Source organism: Xenopus tropicalis, chromosome 9, assembly GCF_000004195.4.
Source record: "Xenopus tropicalis strain Nigerian chromosome 9, UCB_Xtro_10.0, whole genome shotgun sequence".
NCBI lineage: Eukaryota > Metazoa > Chordata > Amphibia > Anura > Pipidae > Xenopus > Xenopus tropicalis.
Window position 1 is genome coordinate 11,884,832 of NC_030685.2, and position 21,706 is coordinate 11,906,537.

The 21,706-nt window shown below is 44.5% G+C and overlaps 1 protein-coding gene across 1 annotated transcript; it reads left to right on the forward strand.

The window, feature by feature from the left end:
- Nucleotides 1–935: 935 nt before the first annotated feature.
- On the forward strand, nt 936–21,637 carry LOC108648804. The gene is made up of 8 exons (XM_031893673.1): nt 936–1,218; nt 2,594–2,662; nt 3,629–3,664; nt 17,934–17,993; nt 18,457–18,501; nt 20,061–20,138; nt 20,846–21,101; nt 21,206–21,637. The coding sequence occupies exons 2-8, from the start codon at nt 2,600–2,602 to the stop codon at nt 21,412–21,414; spliced, it is 747 nt and encodes a 248-aa protein (XP_031749533.1). The 5' UTR covers nt 936–1,218; nt 2,594–2,599; the 3' UTR covers nt 21,415–21,637.
- Nucleotides 21,638–21,706: the final 69 nt, after the last annotated feature.

Consider the following 21,706-nt stretch of genomic DNA (forward strand, 5'->3'; position numbering starts at 1 on the left):
AAGTGTCAGGTTAGAAAAAGTGGGTGGAGCCACCAACTGCCAATCAGATGTCACTCATTGACTTTCAGTGGGGAAATTTAAATTGCTGCCATTCAGACATTATTAAAACCAGGGTCCCCAAACTTTGCCCACTGTGGTCCAAGGCCCAAGTAAAAAGTGGGCGGAACCAACAACAAATCAGATTTCATTCAGTGACTTCACATTTGTCAAACCAACATTAAGTTTGTTCTCAAACTTCCCTTTCAAATTTTTACTATTGTTATGAACTACTACTGACTAGTTATTGGGCCCCACGTAACAGCAAAAATCTTCCATATCAAGCAATGACAGCACAGAGCAGGGACAGGTAGGTGGGAAGGGGTTAAACTCTTGAACTGCTTATTATATAGTAACATCAGCTGTTTCTATTGCACACACAAGGGGCGTGGCCACAATTATGGTACTGCACTGATTGTGTTCATGGGGGGGCCCCATATAAATAAGTATGGTGTGGGGGGGGCCCAAAGTTTCTGATGGCGGCCATAACTGTGAGTTTAATACTGTAAGTTACCTAATGTATGAAGCCACAGAGCACAGGGAACGGTATATAGATTCCAGCTAAACGGGTAATGGGGAGGGTCACTGCCAGGGTCAGTGTGGGTTTGTGGGTGCTGGGTTCACTTGGAAGGGTTGAACTTAATGGTCTTTGGTCTTTTTTCAACCCAACTCAACTATGACACTCCCACACTGGTACAACATAGGAATCCCTGCAATAAAACAGTTTATCTACAATAGCTGGAGCTGTGAATTTCTTCCCATGTTTCCCTTTGAACAGCCTCAATAGACTATGGATCTAAGTGATCTGGCAGCTCAGTCGGGGAGAATGCAGTTACTGTTTAGCCACAGCTATTGGAGAAGTCACGGGGGGAGGGGGGGGGAAATGTACGAGAAATACTTTTACTTTCACTTTTGTATTTACTCACCCGCAGCTACAGTCAGTATAAGGATATCCAACGAGAGGAGCTAACTGACTGAGCACGAGTGGAGCAAACTGAGTGAGCACGAGTGGAGCAAACTGACTGAGCACGAGTGGAGCAAACTGACTGAGGAGAAGTGGAGCAAACTGACTGAGCACAAGTGGAGCAAACTGACTGAGGAGAAGTGGAGCAAACTGACTGAGGAGAAGTGGAGCAAACCGAGTGAGTACTGACAGAGAAAGCACAAGAGGAGACTGACGGGGTGAGTACAACCGGAGCAGCAGACTGATTGTAAATGAATAGGAGACTGACAGTGTCACCATGGGAATAGGTAGCTAAGGGTTAAGCATGAAGCCTTACATGATGGGCTCACACTTCTCCAATCACCTTCATTCTTACCCTCATCAATAAAACCTTTTTTAACTCTTTATTTCCCAGCAAGGTGTGGGTTCAAGAGACAGAGGGAACAGACCAAGGGTATAAAAACAAATGTCGGTGTGAGGGAAAGAAGAGCAGACTGGCAGTATCAGTGTGGGGCTGGGGGGCTAAGGGTTCAATAAGAATATCAGATTATAGGCCCACTCTCCAGATTAGACTGACAATATATTATCAAGGGGAACATACAGACAGATAGGACGGCCAATCATCTGGATTTGTCTTGGACTGACAGGGCCTACAGTATATCATCCAGTGCAGTCAGCAGTGTTCCTGCCGATTATAACAGTGTCCCACGTCAGCCTTTTTATAACCCCGAGCTGCACGGGGTGATACCTTAGCCAATTGCCTTCTCACATCTTATCCCGCCAGTTACTTGCAGTAAGCAAAGTGCAATAGGGTGTACGGTATCTCAGTTAGTACCTCAGTCCCCGCTCATCGTATGTAGAACTAGAAATATACCACTGACTGGATCATATTGGCAGAATGAACCTAACTGGGAAATGTGCAGGTTATTTGGTACGTTTCCTAGTGTGCTTTAAAGGACATGTAAACCCTACATTTTCCTTCCATGTATATAAGTTGGGCACATTACCCCTACTGTATATATATCCCCTCTCTGCTCACCAACACCATTACATTTTCCTAAAACTAATAGCAGCTTTCACCTGGTGGCCATTTTCCCTCTCACACATCTTAACTGACATTTACATCTGCAAACAGCATATATATGCTGTCAAGTTTATGCACTCAAGAATGCGGGCTTACACAGGCAGAACCCTGATAAAAAAAAAAGTTCTCCTTGTATTTAGCAATGTAATGATTAAGTGGATGTTAGGAGAAACATTTATGGAAACCAGCAGTGCCACCTCTTCATTGGCTGCAAGACTGGAGGGCGTGTTTAGTAAGCTGGAACTGAGCATGCTCAGTAGGCCAAAACCAATGTAAATCTCTGAGGGAGGGGGCTGAGTGGGTTAGAGAAGGAACTCTAAGTGATTAGGGGGGTGCTGCAGCCTTACCATAACCCTCTTAACAACCAAAATGGTCTAAAACAACCTAAAAACGAAATATTCTTCTAAATATCTGCCACCATTACCAGTTCCTATACACCCTTATTGTCCAACCCAGCCTGTGGCCTATTGTATGTAGATCATTTGGACAATATAAGGTGATATTTAGTAATAAGATGTTTTTCATTACAGATTGCCATGGAAAGTGATAGAAACTGTGCAAAATGGGTTTTATATAAATTATATTGTTTTTTTCTGAAGGTAAGCCACTTTTTCTTACACGGTAATAAAGGGAGAATGGGTAGCCTTGATAAAGGGCTTTGACAGATTTTGGGTAAGGGTGGTTCACCTTTAAGTTAACTTTTTGTATGTTATAGAATGACCAACTTTTCGATTGTTCTTCATTATTTATTTTATAAAGTTGTTGTTTTTTTTTTTTTATTATTATTTGCCTTCTTCTGACTCTTTCCAACTTTCAAATGGGGGTCATTCTCCCCGGCAGCCAAAAAACTATTGTTCTGTGAGGCTAACAGAATGATTTTAGCCCCCAATACCCTTACCCAAACTGACCTGGATTCTTTGTACTTAGTCTCCTGCAAACCAAAATAAACCAAAAGCGCCCCAAAGGTAGGACTATAGTTAAGTAACAATAACCTCTAAATCTGTTTTATTTAGCCACAGACTAAATATCAAGACTAATCAAGATGAATGTTCCCTCTAAAAAGTAATTTAATGCCTCAGCCTCAACAGTCTAACGATGAAATGTTCTTCTAAATATCTGCCACTATTACCAGTTACAATCCAAGTCAAAAGGCTACATTCTCTACACCCTTACTGCCCAACCCAACATAAGGCCTATTGTATGTAGATCATTTGGACATAAGGTGATATTTAGGTGGTAGTGAAGGAAGAATGGGTAGTCTTGACAAATTTTGGGAAAGGAAGTTTAAATTAATATATTTCCATCAACCACCCAGAAGGCAACGGCATTACTAGAAGTAAATGGGCCCTAAAGCAGAATTATTTTATCCCCCAACCCCATTACCCCATTACCCAAACTGACCTGGATCCTTTCTACTTCTCACTCTCCTACAAGCCATACTTTAGTAGAAAAATAGCTGAGCAAATAATAACCAAAAATAAATGTGACAATTAAGAAGTTTAAATACAAATATTGAACATTCTAATCATTTAACTCTGAGAAAAATATTTTTTTTCCATTTTCAGATTGCCCAGTACATTCCAGAAGGCATTAGGAATAAGGTGAGATCCCATTCACTTCTTTTGTGTTAAGACAGTTAGAAAGCAACAGGCTTCTTAAAGACTGTAACAAAAACCATCTCTGTGAGCCTCCCCCCATACCATGTTGTTTCAGCAGTTTCATGTTGGTTTGGTCGTACCGACATTTCTCTATTCCATCTGTCGGGAAACCAGCAGAAAGAATACTTTTGGGTCTTTCTATACTTGTTGCATTGGGTAATCTCACTTTGTTTCTTTTGCTCTACTGCCATTTCTGTGTATTTACATAGTTACATAGTTAAGTTGGGTTAAAAAAAAGACCAAAGTCCATCAAGTTCAACCCTTCCAATTGAACCCCAGCACCCACAAACCCATACTGACCTATCTATCCACTCCCATACAGACCCATACTGACCTATCTATACACTCACATACAGACCCACACTGACCATCTATCCACTCACATACAGACCCATACTGACCTATCTATACACTCACATACAGACCCACACTGACCTATCCACTCACATACAGACCCACACTGACCTATCCACTCACATACAGACCCACACTGACCTATCCACTCACATACAGACCCACACTGACCTATCTATCCACTCACATACAGACCCACACTGACCTATCTATCCACTCACATACAGACCCACACTGACCTATCTATCCACTCACATACAGACCCACACTGACCTATCCACTCACATACAGACCCATACTGACCTATCCACTCACATACAGACCCATACTGACCTATCTATCCACTCACATACAGACCCATACTGACCTATCTATCCACTCACATACAGACCCATACTGACCTATCTATCCACTCACATACAGACCCACACTGACCTATCCACTCACATACAGACCCACACTGACCTATCCACTCACATACAGACCCATACTGACCTATCTATCCACTCACATACAGACCCATACTGACCTATCTATCCACTCACATACAGACCCATACTGACCTATCTATCCACTCACATACAGACCCACACTGACCTATCTATCCACTCACATACAGACCCATACTGACCTATCTATCCACTCACATACAGACCCATACTGACCTATCCACTCACATACAGACCCATACTGACCTATCTATCCACTCACATACAGACCCACACTGACCTATCCACTCACATACAGACCCATACTGACCTATCCACTCACATACAGACCCACACTGACCTATCTATCCACTCACATACAGACCCATACTGACCTATCCACTCACATACAGACCCACACTGACCATCTATCCACTCACATACAGACCCACACTGACCTATCTATCCACTCACATACAGACCCACACTGACCTATCTATACACTCACATACAGACCCATACTGACCTATCTATCCACTCACATACAGACCCACACTGACCTATCTATCCACTCACATACAGACCCATACTGACCTATCTATCCACTCACATACAGACCCACACTGACCTATCCACTCACATACAGACCCATACTGACCTATCTATCCACTCACATACAGACCCATACTGACCTATCTATCCACTCACATACAGACCCATACTGACCTATTTATCCACTCACATACAGACCCACACTGACCTATCTATCCACTCACATACAGACCCATACTGACCTATCTATCCACTCACATACAGACCCACACTGACCTATCTATCCACTCACATACAGACCCATACTGACCTATCTATCCACTCACATACAGACCCACACTGACCTATCTATCCACTCACATACAGACCCACACTGACCTATCTATCCACTCACATACAGACCCACACTGACCTATCTATCCACTCACATACAGACCCATACTGACCTATCCACTCACATACAGACCCATACTGACCTATCTATCCACTCACATACAGACCCATACTGACCTATCCACTCACATACAGACCCACACTGACCTATCCACTCACATACAGACCCATACTGACCTATCCACTCACATACAGACCCACACTGACCTATCCACTCACATACAGACCCATACTGACCTATCTATCCACTCACATACAGACCCATACTGACCTATCTATACACTCACATACAGACGCATACTGACATATCCACTCACATACAGACCCACACTGACCTATCCACTCACATACAGACCCACACTGACCTATCTATCCACTCCCATACAGACCCATACTGACCTATCCACTCACATACAGACCCATACTGACCTATCTATCCACTCACATACAGACCCATACTGACCTATCTATCCACTCACATACAGACCCATACTGACCTATCCACTCACATACAGACCCATACTGACCTATCTATCCACTCACATACAGACCCACACTGACCTATCTATCCACTCACATACAGACCCATACTGACCTATCCACTCACATACAGACCCATACTGACCTATCCACTCACATACAGACCCACACTGACCTATCCACTCACATACAGACCCATACTGACCTATCTATCCACTCACATACAGACGCATACTGACATATCCACTCACATACAGACCCACACTGACCTATCTATCCACTCCCATACAGACCCATACTGACCTATCCACTCACATACAGACCCATACTGACCTATCTATCCACTCACATACAGACCCACACTGACCTATCCACTCACATACAGACCCATACTGACCTATCTATCCACTCACATACAGACCCACACTGACCTATCCACTCACATACAGACCCACACTGACCTATCCACTCACATACAGACCCATACTGACCTATCCACTCACATACAGACCCACACTGACCTATCTATCCACTCACATACAGACCCATACTGACCTATCTATCCACTCACATACAGACCCACACTGACCTATCTATCCACTCACATACAGACCCATACTGACCTATCCACTCACATACAGACCCATACTGACCTATCTATCCACTCACATACAGACCCACACTGACCTATCTATCCACTCACATACAGACCCACACTGACCTATCTATCCACTCACATACAGACCCATACTGACCTATCTATCCACTCACATACAGACCCACACTGACCTATCCACTCACATACAGACCCATACTGACCTATCTATCCACTCACATACAGACCCATACTGACCTATCTATCCACTCACATACAGACCCATACTGACCTATTTATCCACTCACATACAGACCCACACTGACCTATCTATCCACTCACATACAGACCCATACTGACCTATCTATCCACTCACATACAGACCCACACTGACCTATCTATCCACTCACATACAGACCCATACTGACCTATCTATCCACTCACATACAGACCCACACTGACCTATCTATCCACTCACATACAGACCCACACTGACCTATCTATCCACTCACATACAGACCCACACTGACCTATCTATCCACTCACATACAGACCCATACTGACCTATCCACTCACATACAGACCCATACTGACCTATCCACTCACATACAGACCCATACTGACCTATCTATCCACTCACATACAGACACACACTGACCTATCCACTCACATACAGACCCATACTGACCTATCTATCCACTCACATACAGACCCATACTGACCTATCTATCCACTCACATACAGACCCATACTGACCTATTTATCCACTCACATACAGACCCACACTGAGCTATCTATCCACTCACATACAGACCCACACTGACCAATCTATCCACTCACATACAGACCCACACTGACCTATCTATCCACTCACATACAGACCCATACTGACCTATCTATCCACTCACATACAGACCCACACTGACCTATCTATCCACTCACATACAGACCCATACTGACCTATCTATCCACTCACATACAGACCCACACTGACCTATCTATCCACTCACATACAGACCCACACTGACCTATCTATCCACTCACATACAGACCCATACTGACCTATCCACTCACATACAGACCCATACTGACCTATCCACTCACATACAGACCCACACTGACCTATCCACTCACATACAGACCCATACTGACCTATCCACTCACATACAGACCCACACTGACCTATCTATCCACTCACATACAGACCCATACTGACCTATCTATCCACTCACATACAGACCCATACTGACCTATCCACTCACATACAGACCCATACTGACCTATCTATCCACTCACATACAGACCCACACTGACCTATCTATCCACTCACATACAGACCCATACTGACCTATCTATACACTCACATACAGACGCATACTGACATATCCACTCACATACAGACCCATACTGACCTATCTATCCACTCACATACAGACCCACACTGACCTATCTATCCACTCCCATACAGACCCATACTGACCTATCCACTCACATACAGACCCACACTGACCTATCCACTCACATACAGACCCATACTGACCTATCTATCCACTCACATACAGACGGATACTGACATATCCACTCACATACAGACCCACACTGACCTATCTATCCACTCCCATACAGACCCATACTGACCTATCCACTCACATACAGACCCATACTGACCTATCCACTCACATACAGACCCATACTGACCTATCTATCCACTCACATACAGACCCACACTGACCTATCTATCCACTCACATACAGACCCACACTGACCTATCCACTCACATACAGACCCATACTGACCTATCTATCCACTCACATACAGACCCACACTGACCTATCCACTCACATACAGACCCACACTGACCTATCCACTCACATACAGACCCATACTGACCTATCCACTCACATACAGACCCACACTGACCTATCTATCCACTCACATACAGACCCATACTGACCTATCTATCCACTCACATACAGACCCACACTGACCTATCTATCCACTCACATACAGACCCATACTGACCTATCTATCCACTCACATACAGACCCATACTGACCTATCTATCCACTCACATACAGACCCACACTGACCTATCCACTCACATACAGACCCACACTGACCTATCCACTCACATACAGACCCATACTGACCTATCTATCCACTCACATACAGACCCATACTGACCTATCTATCCACTCACATACAGACCCATACTGACCTATCTATCCACTCACATACAGACCCACACTGACCTATCTATCCACTCACATACAGACCCATACTGACCTATCTATCCACTCACATACAGACCCATACTGACCTATCCACTCACATACAGACCCATACTGACCTATCTATCCACTCACATACAGACCCACACTGACCTATCCACTCACATACAGACCCATACTGACCTATCCACTCACATACAGACCCACACTGACCTATCTATCCACTCACATACAGACCCATACTGACCTATCCACTCACATACAGACCCACACTGACCATCTATCCACTCACATACAGACCCACACTGACCTATCTATCCACTCACATACAGACCCACACTGACCTATCTATACACTCACATACAGACCCATACTGACCTATCTATCCACTCACATACAGACCCACACTGACCGATCTATCCACTCACATACAGACCCATACTGACCTATCTATCCACTCACATACAGACCCACACTGACCTATCCACTCACATACAGACCCATACTGACCTATCTATCCACTCACATACAGACCCATACTGACCTATCTATCCACTCACATACAGACCCATACTGACCTATTTATCCACTCACATACAGACCCACACTGACCTATTCTATCCACTCACATACAGACCCATACTGACCTATCTATCCACTCACATACAGACCCACACTGACCTATCTATCCACTCACATACAGACCCATACTGACCTATCTATCCACTCACATACAGACCCACACTGACCTATCTATCCACTCACATACAGACCCACACTGACCTATCTATCCACTCACATACAGACCCACACTGACCTATCTATCCACTCACATACAGACCCATACTGACCTATCCACTCACATACAGACCCATACTGACCTATCTATCCACTCACATACAGACCCATACTGACCTATCCACTCACATACAGACCCACACTGACCTATCCACTCACATACAGACCCATACTGACCTATCCACTCACATACAGACCCACACTGACCTATCCACTCACATACAGACCCATACTGACCTATCTATCCACTCACATACAGACCCATACTGACCTATCTATCCACTCACATACAGACCCATACTGACCTATCTATACACTCACATACAGACCCATACTGACATATCCACTCACATACAGACCCACACTGACCTATCTATCCACTCCCATACAGACCCATACTGACCTATCCACTCACATACAGACCCATACTGACCTATCTATCCACTCACATACAGACCCACACTGACCTATCTATCCACTCACATACAGACCCATACTGACCTATCCACTCACATACAGACCCATACTGACCTATCCACTCACATACAGACCCACACTGACCTATCCACTCACATACAGACCCATACTGACCTATCTATCCACTCACATACAGACGCATACTGACATATCCACTCACATACAGACCCACACTGACCTATCTATCCACTCCCATACAGACCCATACTGACCTATCTATCCACTCACATACAGACCCACACTGACCTATCCACTCACATACAGACCCATACTGACCTATCTATCCACTCACATACAGACCCACACTGACCTATCCACTCACATACAGACCCACACTGACCTATCCACTCACATACAGACCCATACTGACCTATCTATCCACTCACATACAGACCCATACTGACCTATCTATCCACTCACATACAGACCCACACTGACCTATCTATCCACTCACATACAGACCCATACTGACCTATCCACTCACATACAGACCCATACTGACCTATCTATCCACTTCACATACAGACCCACACTGACCTATCTATCCACTCACATACAGACCCACACTGACCTATCTATCCACTCACATACAGACCCACACTGACCTATCTATACACTCACATACAGACCCATACTGACCTATCTATCCACTCACATACAGACCCACACTGACCGATCTATCCACTCACATACAGACCCATACTGACCTATCTATCCACTCACATACAGACCCACACTGACCTATCCACTCACATACAGACCCATACTGACCTATCTATCCACTCACATACAGACCCATACTGACCTATCTATCCACTCACATACAGACCCATACTGACCTATTTATCCACTCACATACAGACCCACACTGACCTATCTATCCACTCACATACAGACCCATACTGACCTATCTATCCACTCACATACAGACCCACACTGACCTATCTATCCACTCACATACAGACCCATACTGACCTATCTATCCACTCACATACAGACCCACACTGACCTATCTATCCACTCACATACAGACCCACACTGACCTATCTATCCACTCACATACAGACCCACACTGACCTATCTATCCACTCACATACAGACCCATACTGACCTATCCACTCACATACAGACCCATACTGACCTATCTATCCACTCACATACAGACCCATACTGACCTATCCACTCACATACAGACCCACACTGACCTATCCACTCACATACAGACCCATACTGACCTATCCACTCACATACAGACCCACACTGACCTATCCACTCACATACAGACCCATACTGACCTATCTATCCACTCACATACAGACCCATACTGACCTATCTATCCACTCACATACAGACCCATACTGACCTATCTATACACTCACATACAGACGCATACTGACATATCCACTCACATACAGACCCACACTGACCTATCTATCCACTCCCATACAGACCCATACTGACCTATCCACTCACATACAGACCCATACTGACCTATCTATCCACTCACATACAGACCCACACTGACCTATCTATCCACTCACATACAGACCCATACTGACCTATCCACTCACATACAGACCCATACTGACCTATCCACTCACATACAGACCCACACTGACCTATCCACTCACATACAGACCCATACTGACCTATCTATCCACTCACATACAGACGCATACTGACATATCCACTCACATACAGACCCACACTGACCTATCTATCCACTCCCATACAGACCCATACTGACCTATCTATCCACTCACATACAGACCCACACTGACCTATCCACTCACATACAGACCCATACTGACCTATCTATCCACTCACATACAGACCCACACTGACCTATCCACTCACATACAGACCCACACTGACCTATCCACTCACATACAGACCCATACTGACCTATCTATCCACTCACATACAGACCCATACTGACCTATCTATCCACTCACATACAGACCCACACTGACCTATCTATCCACTCACATACAGACCCATACTGACCTATCCACTCACATACAGACCCATACTGACCTATCTATCCACTCACATACAGACCCACACTGACCTATCTATCCACTCACATACAGACCCACACTGACCTATCTATCCACTCACATACAGACCCATACTGACCTATCTATCCACTCACATACAGACCCACACTGACCTATCCACTCACATACAGACCCATACTGACCTATCTATCCACTCACATACAGACCCATACTGACCTATCTATCCACTCACATACAGACCCATACTGACCTATTTATCCACTCACATACAGACCCACACTGACCTATCTATCCACTCACATACAGACCCATACTGACCTATCTATCCACTCACATACAGACCCACACTGACCTATCTATCCACTCACATACAGACCCATACTGACCTATCTATCCACTCACATACAGACCCACACTGGACCTATCTATCCACTCACATACAGACCCACACTGACCTATCTATCCACTCACATACAGACCCACACTGACCTATCTATCCACTCACATACAGACCCATACTGACCTATCCACTCACATACAGACCCATACTGACCTATCTATCCACTCACATACAGACCCACACTGACCTATCTATCCACTCACAAACAGACCCATACTGACCTATCCACTCACATACAGACCCATACTGACCTATCCACTCACATACAGACCCATACTGACCTATCCACTCACATACAGACCCACACTGACCTATCCACTCACATACAGACCCATACTGACCTATCCACTCACATACAGACCCACACTGACCTATCTATCCACTCACATACAGACCCATACTGACCTATCCACTCACATACAGACCCATACTGACCTATCTATCCGCTCACATACAGACCCACACTGACCTATCTATCCACTCACATACAGACCCATACTGACCTATCCACTCACATACAGACCCATACTGACCTATCCACTCACATACAGACCCATACTGACCTATCTATACACTCACATACAGACGCATACTGACATATCCACTCACATACAGACCCATACTGACCTATCTATCCACTCACATACAGACCCACACTGACCTATCTATCCACTCCCATACAGACCCATACTGACCTATCCACTCACATACAGACCCACACTGACCTATCCACTCACATACAGACCCATACTGACCTATCTATCCACTCACATACAGACGGATACTGACATATCCACTCACATACAGACCCACACTGACCTATCTATCCACTCCCATACAGACCCATACTGAACCTATCCACTCACATACAGACCCATACTGACCTATCTATCCACTCACATACAGACCCACACTGACCTATCCACTCACATACAGACCCATACTGACCTATCTATCCACTCACATACAGACCCACACTGACCTATCCACTCACATACAGACCCACACTGACCTATCCACTCACATACAGACCCATACTGACCTATCCACTCACATACAGACCCACACTGACCTATCTATCCACTCACATACAGACCCATACTGACCTATCTATCCACTCACATACAGACCCACACTGACCTATCTATCCACTCACATACAGACCCACACTGACCTATCTATCCACTCACATACAGACCCATACTGACCTATCCACTCACATACAGACCCATACTGACCTATCTATCCACTCACATACAGACCCACACTGACCTATCTATCCACTCACATACAGACCCACACTGACCTATCTATCCACTCACATACAGACCCACACTGACCTATCTATCCACTCACATACAGACCCACACTGACCTATCTATCCACTCACATACAGACCCACACTGACCTATCTATCCACTCACATACAGACCCATACTGACCTATCTATCCACTCACATACAGACCCATACTGACCTATCCACTCACATACAGACCCACACTGACCTATCTATCCACTCACATACAGACCCATACTGACCTATCCACTCACATACAGACCCATACTGACCTATCTATCCACTCACATACAGACCCACACTGACCTATCTATCCACTCACATACAGACCCATACTGACCTATCTATCCACTCACATACAGACCCATACTGACCTATCCACTCACATACAGACCCATACTGACCTATCTATCCACTCACATACAGACCCATACTGACCTATCTATCCACTCACATACAGACCCATACTGACCTAGCTATCCACTCACATACAGACCCACACTGACCTATCTATCCACTCACATACAGACCCACACTGACCTATCTATCCACTCACATACAGACCCATACTGACCTATCTATCCACTCACATACAGACCCACACTGACCTATCTATCCACTCACATACAGACCCATACTGACCTATCTATCCACTCACATACAGACCCATACTGACCTATCTATCCACTCACATACAGACCCATACTGACCTATCTATCCACTCACATACAGACCCACACTGACCTATCTATCCACTCACATACAGACCCACACTGACCTATCTATCCACTCACATACAGACCCACACTGACCTATCTATCCACTCACATACAGACCCATACTGACCTATCTATCCACTCACATACAGACCCATACTGACCTATCCACTCACATACAGACCCATACTGACCTATCCCCTCACATACAGACCCACACTGACCTATCTATCCACTCACATACAGACCCACACTGACCTATCTATACACTCACATACAGACCCACACTGACCTATCTATCCACTCACATACAGACCCACACTGACCTATCTATCCACTCACATACAGACCCACACTGACCTATCTATCCACTCACATACAGACCCACACTGACCTATCTATCCACTCACATACAGACCCATACTGACCTATCTATACACTCACATACAGACCCACACTGACCTATCTATCCACTCACATACAGACCCACACTGACCTATCTATCCACTCACATACAGACCCATACTGACCTATCTATCCACTCACATACAGACCCACACTGACCTATCTATCCACTCACATACAGACCCATACTGACCTATCTATCCACTCACATACAGACCCACACTGACCTATCTATCCACTCACATACAGACCCACACTGACCTATCTATCCACTCACATACAGACCCATACTGACCTATCTATCCACTCACATACAGACCCATACTGACCTATCTATCCACTCACATACAGACCCATACTGACCTATCTATCCACTCACATACAGACCCATACTGACCTATCTATCCACTCACATACAGACCCACACTGACCTATCTATCCACTCACATACAGACCCATACTGACCTATCCACTCACGTACAGACCCACACTGACCTATCCACTCACATACAGACCCACACTGACCTATCCACTCACATACAGACCCACACTGACCTATCTATCCACTCACATACATATATACAAACACTAATACTAACTGTAGATATTAGTATCACAATAGCCTTGGATACTCTGCTTGTTCAAGAACTCATCCAGGCCCCTCTTATAGGCATTAACAGAATCTGCCATTACAGCATCACTAGGAAGGGCATTCCCCAACCTTACTGCCCTCACCGTGAGGAACCCCCTACCCTACATCCCCCGGCAGGGCATTCCCCAACCTCACTGCCCTCACCGTGAGGAACCCCCTACCCAACATCCCCCGGCAGGGCATTCCCCAACCCCCTCACTGCCCTCACCGTGAGGAACCCCCTACCCAACATCCCCCGGCAGGGCATTCCCCAACCTCACTGCCCTCACCGTGAGGAACCCCCTACCCAACATCCCCCGGCAGGGCATTCCCCAACCTCACTGCCCTCACTGTGAGGAACCCCCTACCCAACATCCCCCGGCAGGGCATTCCCCAACCCCCTCACTGCCCTCACCGCCCTCACCGTGAGGAACCCCCTACCCAACATCCCCCGGCAGGGCATTCCCCAACCTCACTGCCCTCACCGTGAGGAACCCCCTACCCAACATCCCCCGGCAGGGCATTCCCCAACCCCCTCACTGCCCTCACCGTAAAGGAACCCCCTACCCAACATCCCCCGGCAGGGCATTCCCCAACCCCCTCACTGCCCTCACCGTGAGGAACCCCCTACCCAACATCCCCCGGCAGGGCATTCCCCAACCCCCTCACTGCCCTCACCGTGAGGAACCCCCTACCCAACATCCCCGGCAGGGCATTCCCCAACCCCCTCACTGCCCTCACCGTGAGGAACCCCCTACCCAACATCCCCCGGCAGGGCATTCCCCAACCTCCCTGCCCTCACCGTGAGGAACCCCCTACCCAACATCCCCCGGCAGGGCATTCCCCAACCTCACTGCCTTCACCGTGAGGAACCCCGTACCCAACATCCCCCGGCAGGGCATTCCCCAACCTCACTGCCCTCACCGTGAGGAACCCCCTACCCAACATCCCCCGGCAGGGCATTCCCCAACCTCACTGCCCTCACCGTGAGGAACCCCCTACCCAACATCCCCCGGCAGGGCATTCCCCAACCTCACTGCCTTCACCGTGAGGAACCCCGTACCCAACATCCCCCGGCAGGGCATTCCCCAACCCCCTCACTGCCCTCACCGTGAGGAACCCTTGTTCTTGAGCCTTGTTCTAAGGCTGTTGTCTCTTTTCCACCGGCCACCCAGTGAATGGCATTATCTGACACTGTGCTATTTAAACATTAAATAAACCCAATAGGGCTGTTCTGCCCCAATAAGGGGTAATTATATCTTAGTTGGGATCAAGTACAGGTACTGTTTTATTATTACAGAGAAAAGGGAATCATTTAACCATGAAATAAACCCAATAGGACTGTTCTGCCCCCAATAAGGGGTAATTATATCTTAGTTGGGATCAAGTACAGGTACTGTTTTATTATTACAGAGAAAAGGGAATCATTTAACCGTGAAATAAACCCAATAGGGCTGTTCTGCCCCCAATAAGGGGTAATTATATCTTAGTTGGGATCAAGTACAGATACTGTTTTATTATTACAGAGAAAAGGGAATCATTTAACCATTAAATAAACCCAATAGGGCTGTTCTGCCCCAATAAGGGGTAATTATATCTTAGTTGGGATCAAGTACAGGTACTGTTTTATTATTACAGAGAAAAGGGAATCATTTAACCATGAAATAAACCCAATAGGGCTGTTCTGCCCCCAATAAGGGGTAATTATATCTTAGTTGGGATCAAGTACAGGTACTGTTTTATTATTACAGAGAAAAGGGAATAATTTAACCATGAAATAAACCCAATAGGGCTGTTCTGCCCCAATAAGGGGTAATTATATCTTAGTTGGGATCAAGTACAGGTACTGTTTTATTATTACAGAGAAAAGGGAATCATTTAACCATGAAATAAACCCAATAGGACTGTTCTGCCCCAATAAGGGGTAAATATATCTTAGTTGGGATCAAGTACAGGTACTGTTTTATTATTACAGAGAAAAGGGAATCATTTAACCATTAAATAAACCCAATAGGGCTGTTCTGCCCCAATAAGGGGTAATTATATCTTAGTTGGGATCAAGTACAGGTACTGTTTTATTATTACAGAGAGAAAGGAAATCAGTTTTAAAAATGTGAATTACTTGATTAAAATGGAGTCTATGGGAGACAGGCTTTCCGTAATTCGGAGCTTCCTGGATAATGGGTTTCCGGATAATGGATCCCATATCTGTACCAAGATGAATGTTCCCTTTAAAAAGTAATCTAATGGGCAACATCCTGAACACCCTAACAATAAAATGTTTCTCAAAATACCTGCCACCATTACTATTTACAATCCAAGATAAAAGGCTACATCTATGCATCCTTGTCCAACCCAACCTGTGGCCTATTGTGTGTAGATCATTTGGACAATATAAGGTGATATTTAGTAATAAAATGTTTTTCATTACAGATTCCTATAGAAAACACAAGAAAATTTGTATTACATATATTAGATTTGAATTGTATGAAGGTAAGCCACTTTTTCTTACGTGGTAGTAAAGGGGGAATGGGTAGCCTTGATAAATGGGTATACCAGAATTTGGGAAGGAAACATTAAAGTTACATTTTTTCCTCAGCCAATGAGAGGGCAGCAGCATTACTAGAAGTAAATGGGCCCTAAAGCAGAATTATTTTAGCCTCCAACCCCATTACCCCCATTACCCAAACTGACCATGATCCTCTGTACTTCTTAGCCTCTGATAACCCAAAATAAACCTGAAGTGCTCCAAAGGTCTATTATAGTGCTCCAAAGGTCTATTATAGTTTAGTAGGAAAATAGCTGAGCAAAGAATAGCCAAAAATAAATGTGACTTACAATTAAGAAGTGGCTTAAATACAAAAACTGAACCTTTTTGTATCTAACTCAAAGAAAACTTTTTTTATATGGACTGCATACTGACAAAGATTTTTTTCACCATATTAATATTGTCCAGGTCATTCCAGAAGGCACCAGGAACAGCATAAAGGAGTTCTTACAGGTGAGATCCCATTTACTTCTTTTGTAGACAGAAAGCAACAAAAACCTTATAAGGTGGCAACATATCTCCACATTGAGGAGTCCATCTCTCTGAGCCCCCCCATACCATGTTGTTTCAGCAGTTTCATGTTGGTTTGGTCACACCAACATTTCTCTAGTCAGTCCCACCGGGAAGTTCTACTCCCTTTTTGATACTGATGTAACAATATGTAGACTCTTCTCATTCTTAACCTTCTTCATTGGTCACCTTTGGTCACATCCACAGTGGTGCTCAGATGCACAGAAAGCAAACCTGGAACTAACTTAATATTTGTTGTTCTTGCATTTCAATACCTTTGTCCAATGGGGTGTTTAACCCCAAATTTAGCCCCTCATCTGCGTTACCAACAGCTACCCTCTGTATCCAGAGCCGGTTTCAGGTGGTAATATCTGAAATGGCACCTAGGACATTCTTTTTAAATTGGTAACCAAGCTATTGGTCTTGCTCTGCATGCCGCATTTTGTTATCTTGTTTCAAACCTTGTTCTAAGGCTTTTTTCCATTGTCTAACACAGTTGTTTGGTACTATAAACATGGTATCACTCCTGCATAAACTGTCGCAGGCTAAATGGGTCACACACTGCTGCTGTGTGACCTTTCTAAAGTAAATGGGATGGAACATAAGGACTGTTTTGTCTGGACTTCATAGCGCTGAGTTCTTGTATTAAAACTCTATTACATTTATGTCTTCCTCAATGAGGCACTCTAAGTGCCCATGTTCATGGAGATCATAAAGAATGCTGGTATTCATTACAGCAGTGATCCCCAACCAGTGGCTCAGGGGCACCATGTTGCTCCCCAACCCCTTGGATATTGTTCTTAGTGCCCCCAAACCAGGGAGTTATTTTCCTGACTTGGGGGCAAGTTTTGGTTGAATAAAAACAAGATTTCCTACCAAATAAAGCCCCTGTAAGCTGATAGGGTGCATAGAGGCCCCTAATAGCCAATCACAGCCCTTATTTGGCTCCTCCATGAACTTTTATGGTGCTTGTGTTGCTCCCCAAGTCTTTTTACATTTGACTGTGGCTCACGAGTAACAAAGGTTGGGGGACCCCTGTATTACAGTGAAATTGAACACCTGACATCTTGGCTCATGTCTCATCTATCTATCTGAGGTTGGACCTTCAGGCCTCTCCTTGTAGCCAAGCTCAACAGAGGCACCTCCATCTTGTATCTCAGGACAGTCTCCATCCACAATAATGGCTACATGTCATTTTAAGCCTCTTGTACTTCTGCTTACTTATTGGACACAATTGTCAGCTCTTCCAAAGCTCTTTTCTCCCAGCTGTGGTTTAAAGCTCCCAGGATCCTTCTGTATTAGTTTCCACCCCAGATAGATTACTCTCTGATAGAAGAAGAGCTGGTAATTGTGTCCACTATGTGGAACTACTGGAGGTTTAAAATGACCTCTAGCAACTATAGATACTCAAGAATGTTAGTTTCTGGTATATTTATTATTGGTTATATAATTTTAGTTATTTTAGTATAAATAAATTAAAAATGTAGTTTATTATTCTGCAGAATGGGTCAGAGGTGGATGGCCAGCTCCAATCTATATCCCATAATGTAGGACCCTCAGTCACCCACAGAAACAAACAGGTAGGTGACACAGGAGACATTAGTAGAGATCTGGATTCATGACTGAAAGCTGTTTGGGTTCAAAAGGCCCTTTGTCTTGCAAATCTGCACATATTAGTGCATTGGGCCTATGCCCCTGTAATAAGGCAATAAAGTTAACAGAGAATTAGTAGTAAGAACAGCACTACACAGCTATGTAACTGTACAGAGTCAGCCTGCTTTATATGAATATTTATATTCATCAATCTGATAGGTTAAATATCTGAGTGTAAAATGTTTCCTTGTTTACAATGCTGCCTTACTTGGTAAAGATTTAGAAAAGTGAATATGTTCTCCAGCCCAGGTCTATATGATGTAGCAAGTAGTGATGAACAAAAGTATTCTCCATGTACCCATAGACTCCAATGGCTGCAAAAAAAAGTTTTGCGTTAGTTGCCAGAGAACATCCATTGGCTTCAATGCGTTTTATGAATTTTACAATTTTGGCAAAATGGGACTGATTCGCTCATCACTAATAGCAAGCATTGGAGTTCTTGTCGTTTGGAAGATTGGGGTTCTGGACTGCCCAAAGCTGTAGGCTATCACCGAGTATTATAGTGTTTGTTAAATACACTTGAATTATAATTTATGAATCATGTCCATTGTATATTAAAGGGTTTTGTCTCAACACCAAGTTGGGTGTTATTGTATACTGGAAGCACAGTAATCAGTGATCTTTTATTCCTCAGAAAAGAACACCGGTTATTGGCATCTTCTCCAGGGAATCTGAGGGGTCGTACAGGTGGCTCACTGACCATCTCACAACGGAGTTTCATATCAAAACTTTCTACATATCAAACAGAGGAGAATGGAAGCAAAGAGAAGATTTCTATGAGTGTACATATGCCATCCTCTATCACTCAAAGAATAGAGGGCGGGTGAACATCACTGATGTCACAGACTCATTGTACAACGAAGAACTACAGTTCCTATCCGCAGTGCTAGGTGAGCTTCTCTAGGGTTACAGGGAAGTGGGGGACATTCTTTACTAGTGTTTCAGCTAAAGTCATAGGTGTTATAGCTAATCTGGCTCTTTGTCCTCTGAGCAGGAAAGAAGAACTTGATTGTGGTCACTGATGACTTGGCAGATGCTGGACCTGAGGCAAAGAGAACGATACTGCGTAACCAGCCGAGCATAAAGAACCTGGCTGCTGAACTGTTCCTGTTTAGTGTAGAGGAGAAACAGTCACTGTATAATGGGCCAATCACAAAGAAATTAGCGGACATGAAATTAATATTTTATGGTAAATTCAGCTGAATGCAGTCGAGCATGACCGTCTTTTTTTCCACAGTTGGGAAAAGTGTCCCTCTGTAGCTTGTTATGCCATGTAAGATATAGGGGACCATTAAAACTTCCTTCATCTATTCCACTCAACTATGCCTGTGATTAAGTGTTGGGTAAGCTTGAAATGCGTTAGGCTATCCATATGGGGTTGTTAATGCTTTTAATGGACTGAAATAAATACAATATTTAGTGCTGAGTAGTGAAGGAGTCTTTAATATATATATACATACACAACAGTCTAGAACAGTGTTGTCCTACTCATAAT

Excerpts from the sequence above, each read along its gene's own strand:
- LOC108648804 (XM_031893673.1), top strand. The coding sequence starts at position 2,600 with ATGGAAAGTGATAGAAACTGTGCAAAATGGGTTTTATATAAATTATAT. Across the intron at positions 3,665-17,933 it reads CAGAAGGCATTAGGAATAAG|ATTCCTATAGAAAACACAAG; the intron begins GTGAGATCCCAT and ends TTTTCATTACAG. Across the intron at positions 17,994-18,456 it reads TAGATTTGAATTGTATGAAG|GTCATTCCAGAAGGCACCAG; the intron begins GTAAGCCACTTT and ends AATATTGTCCAG.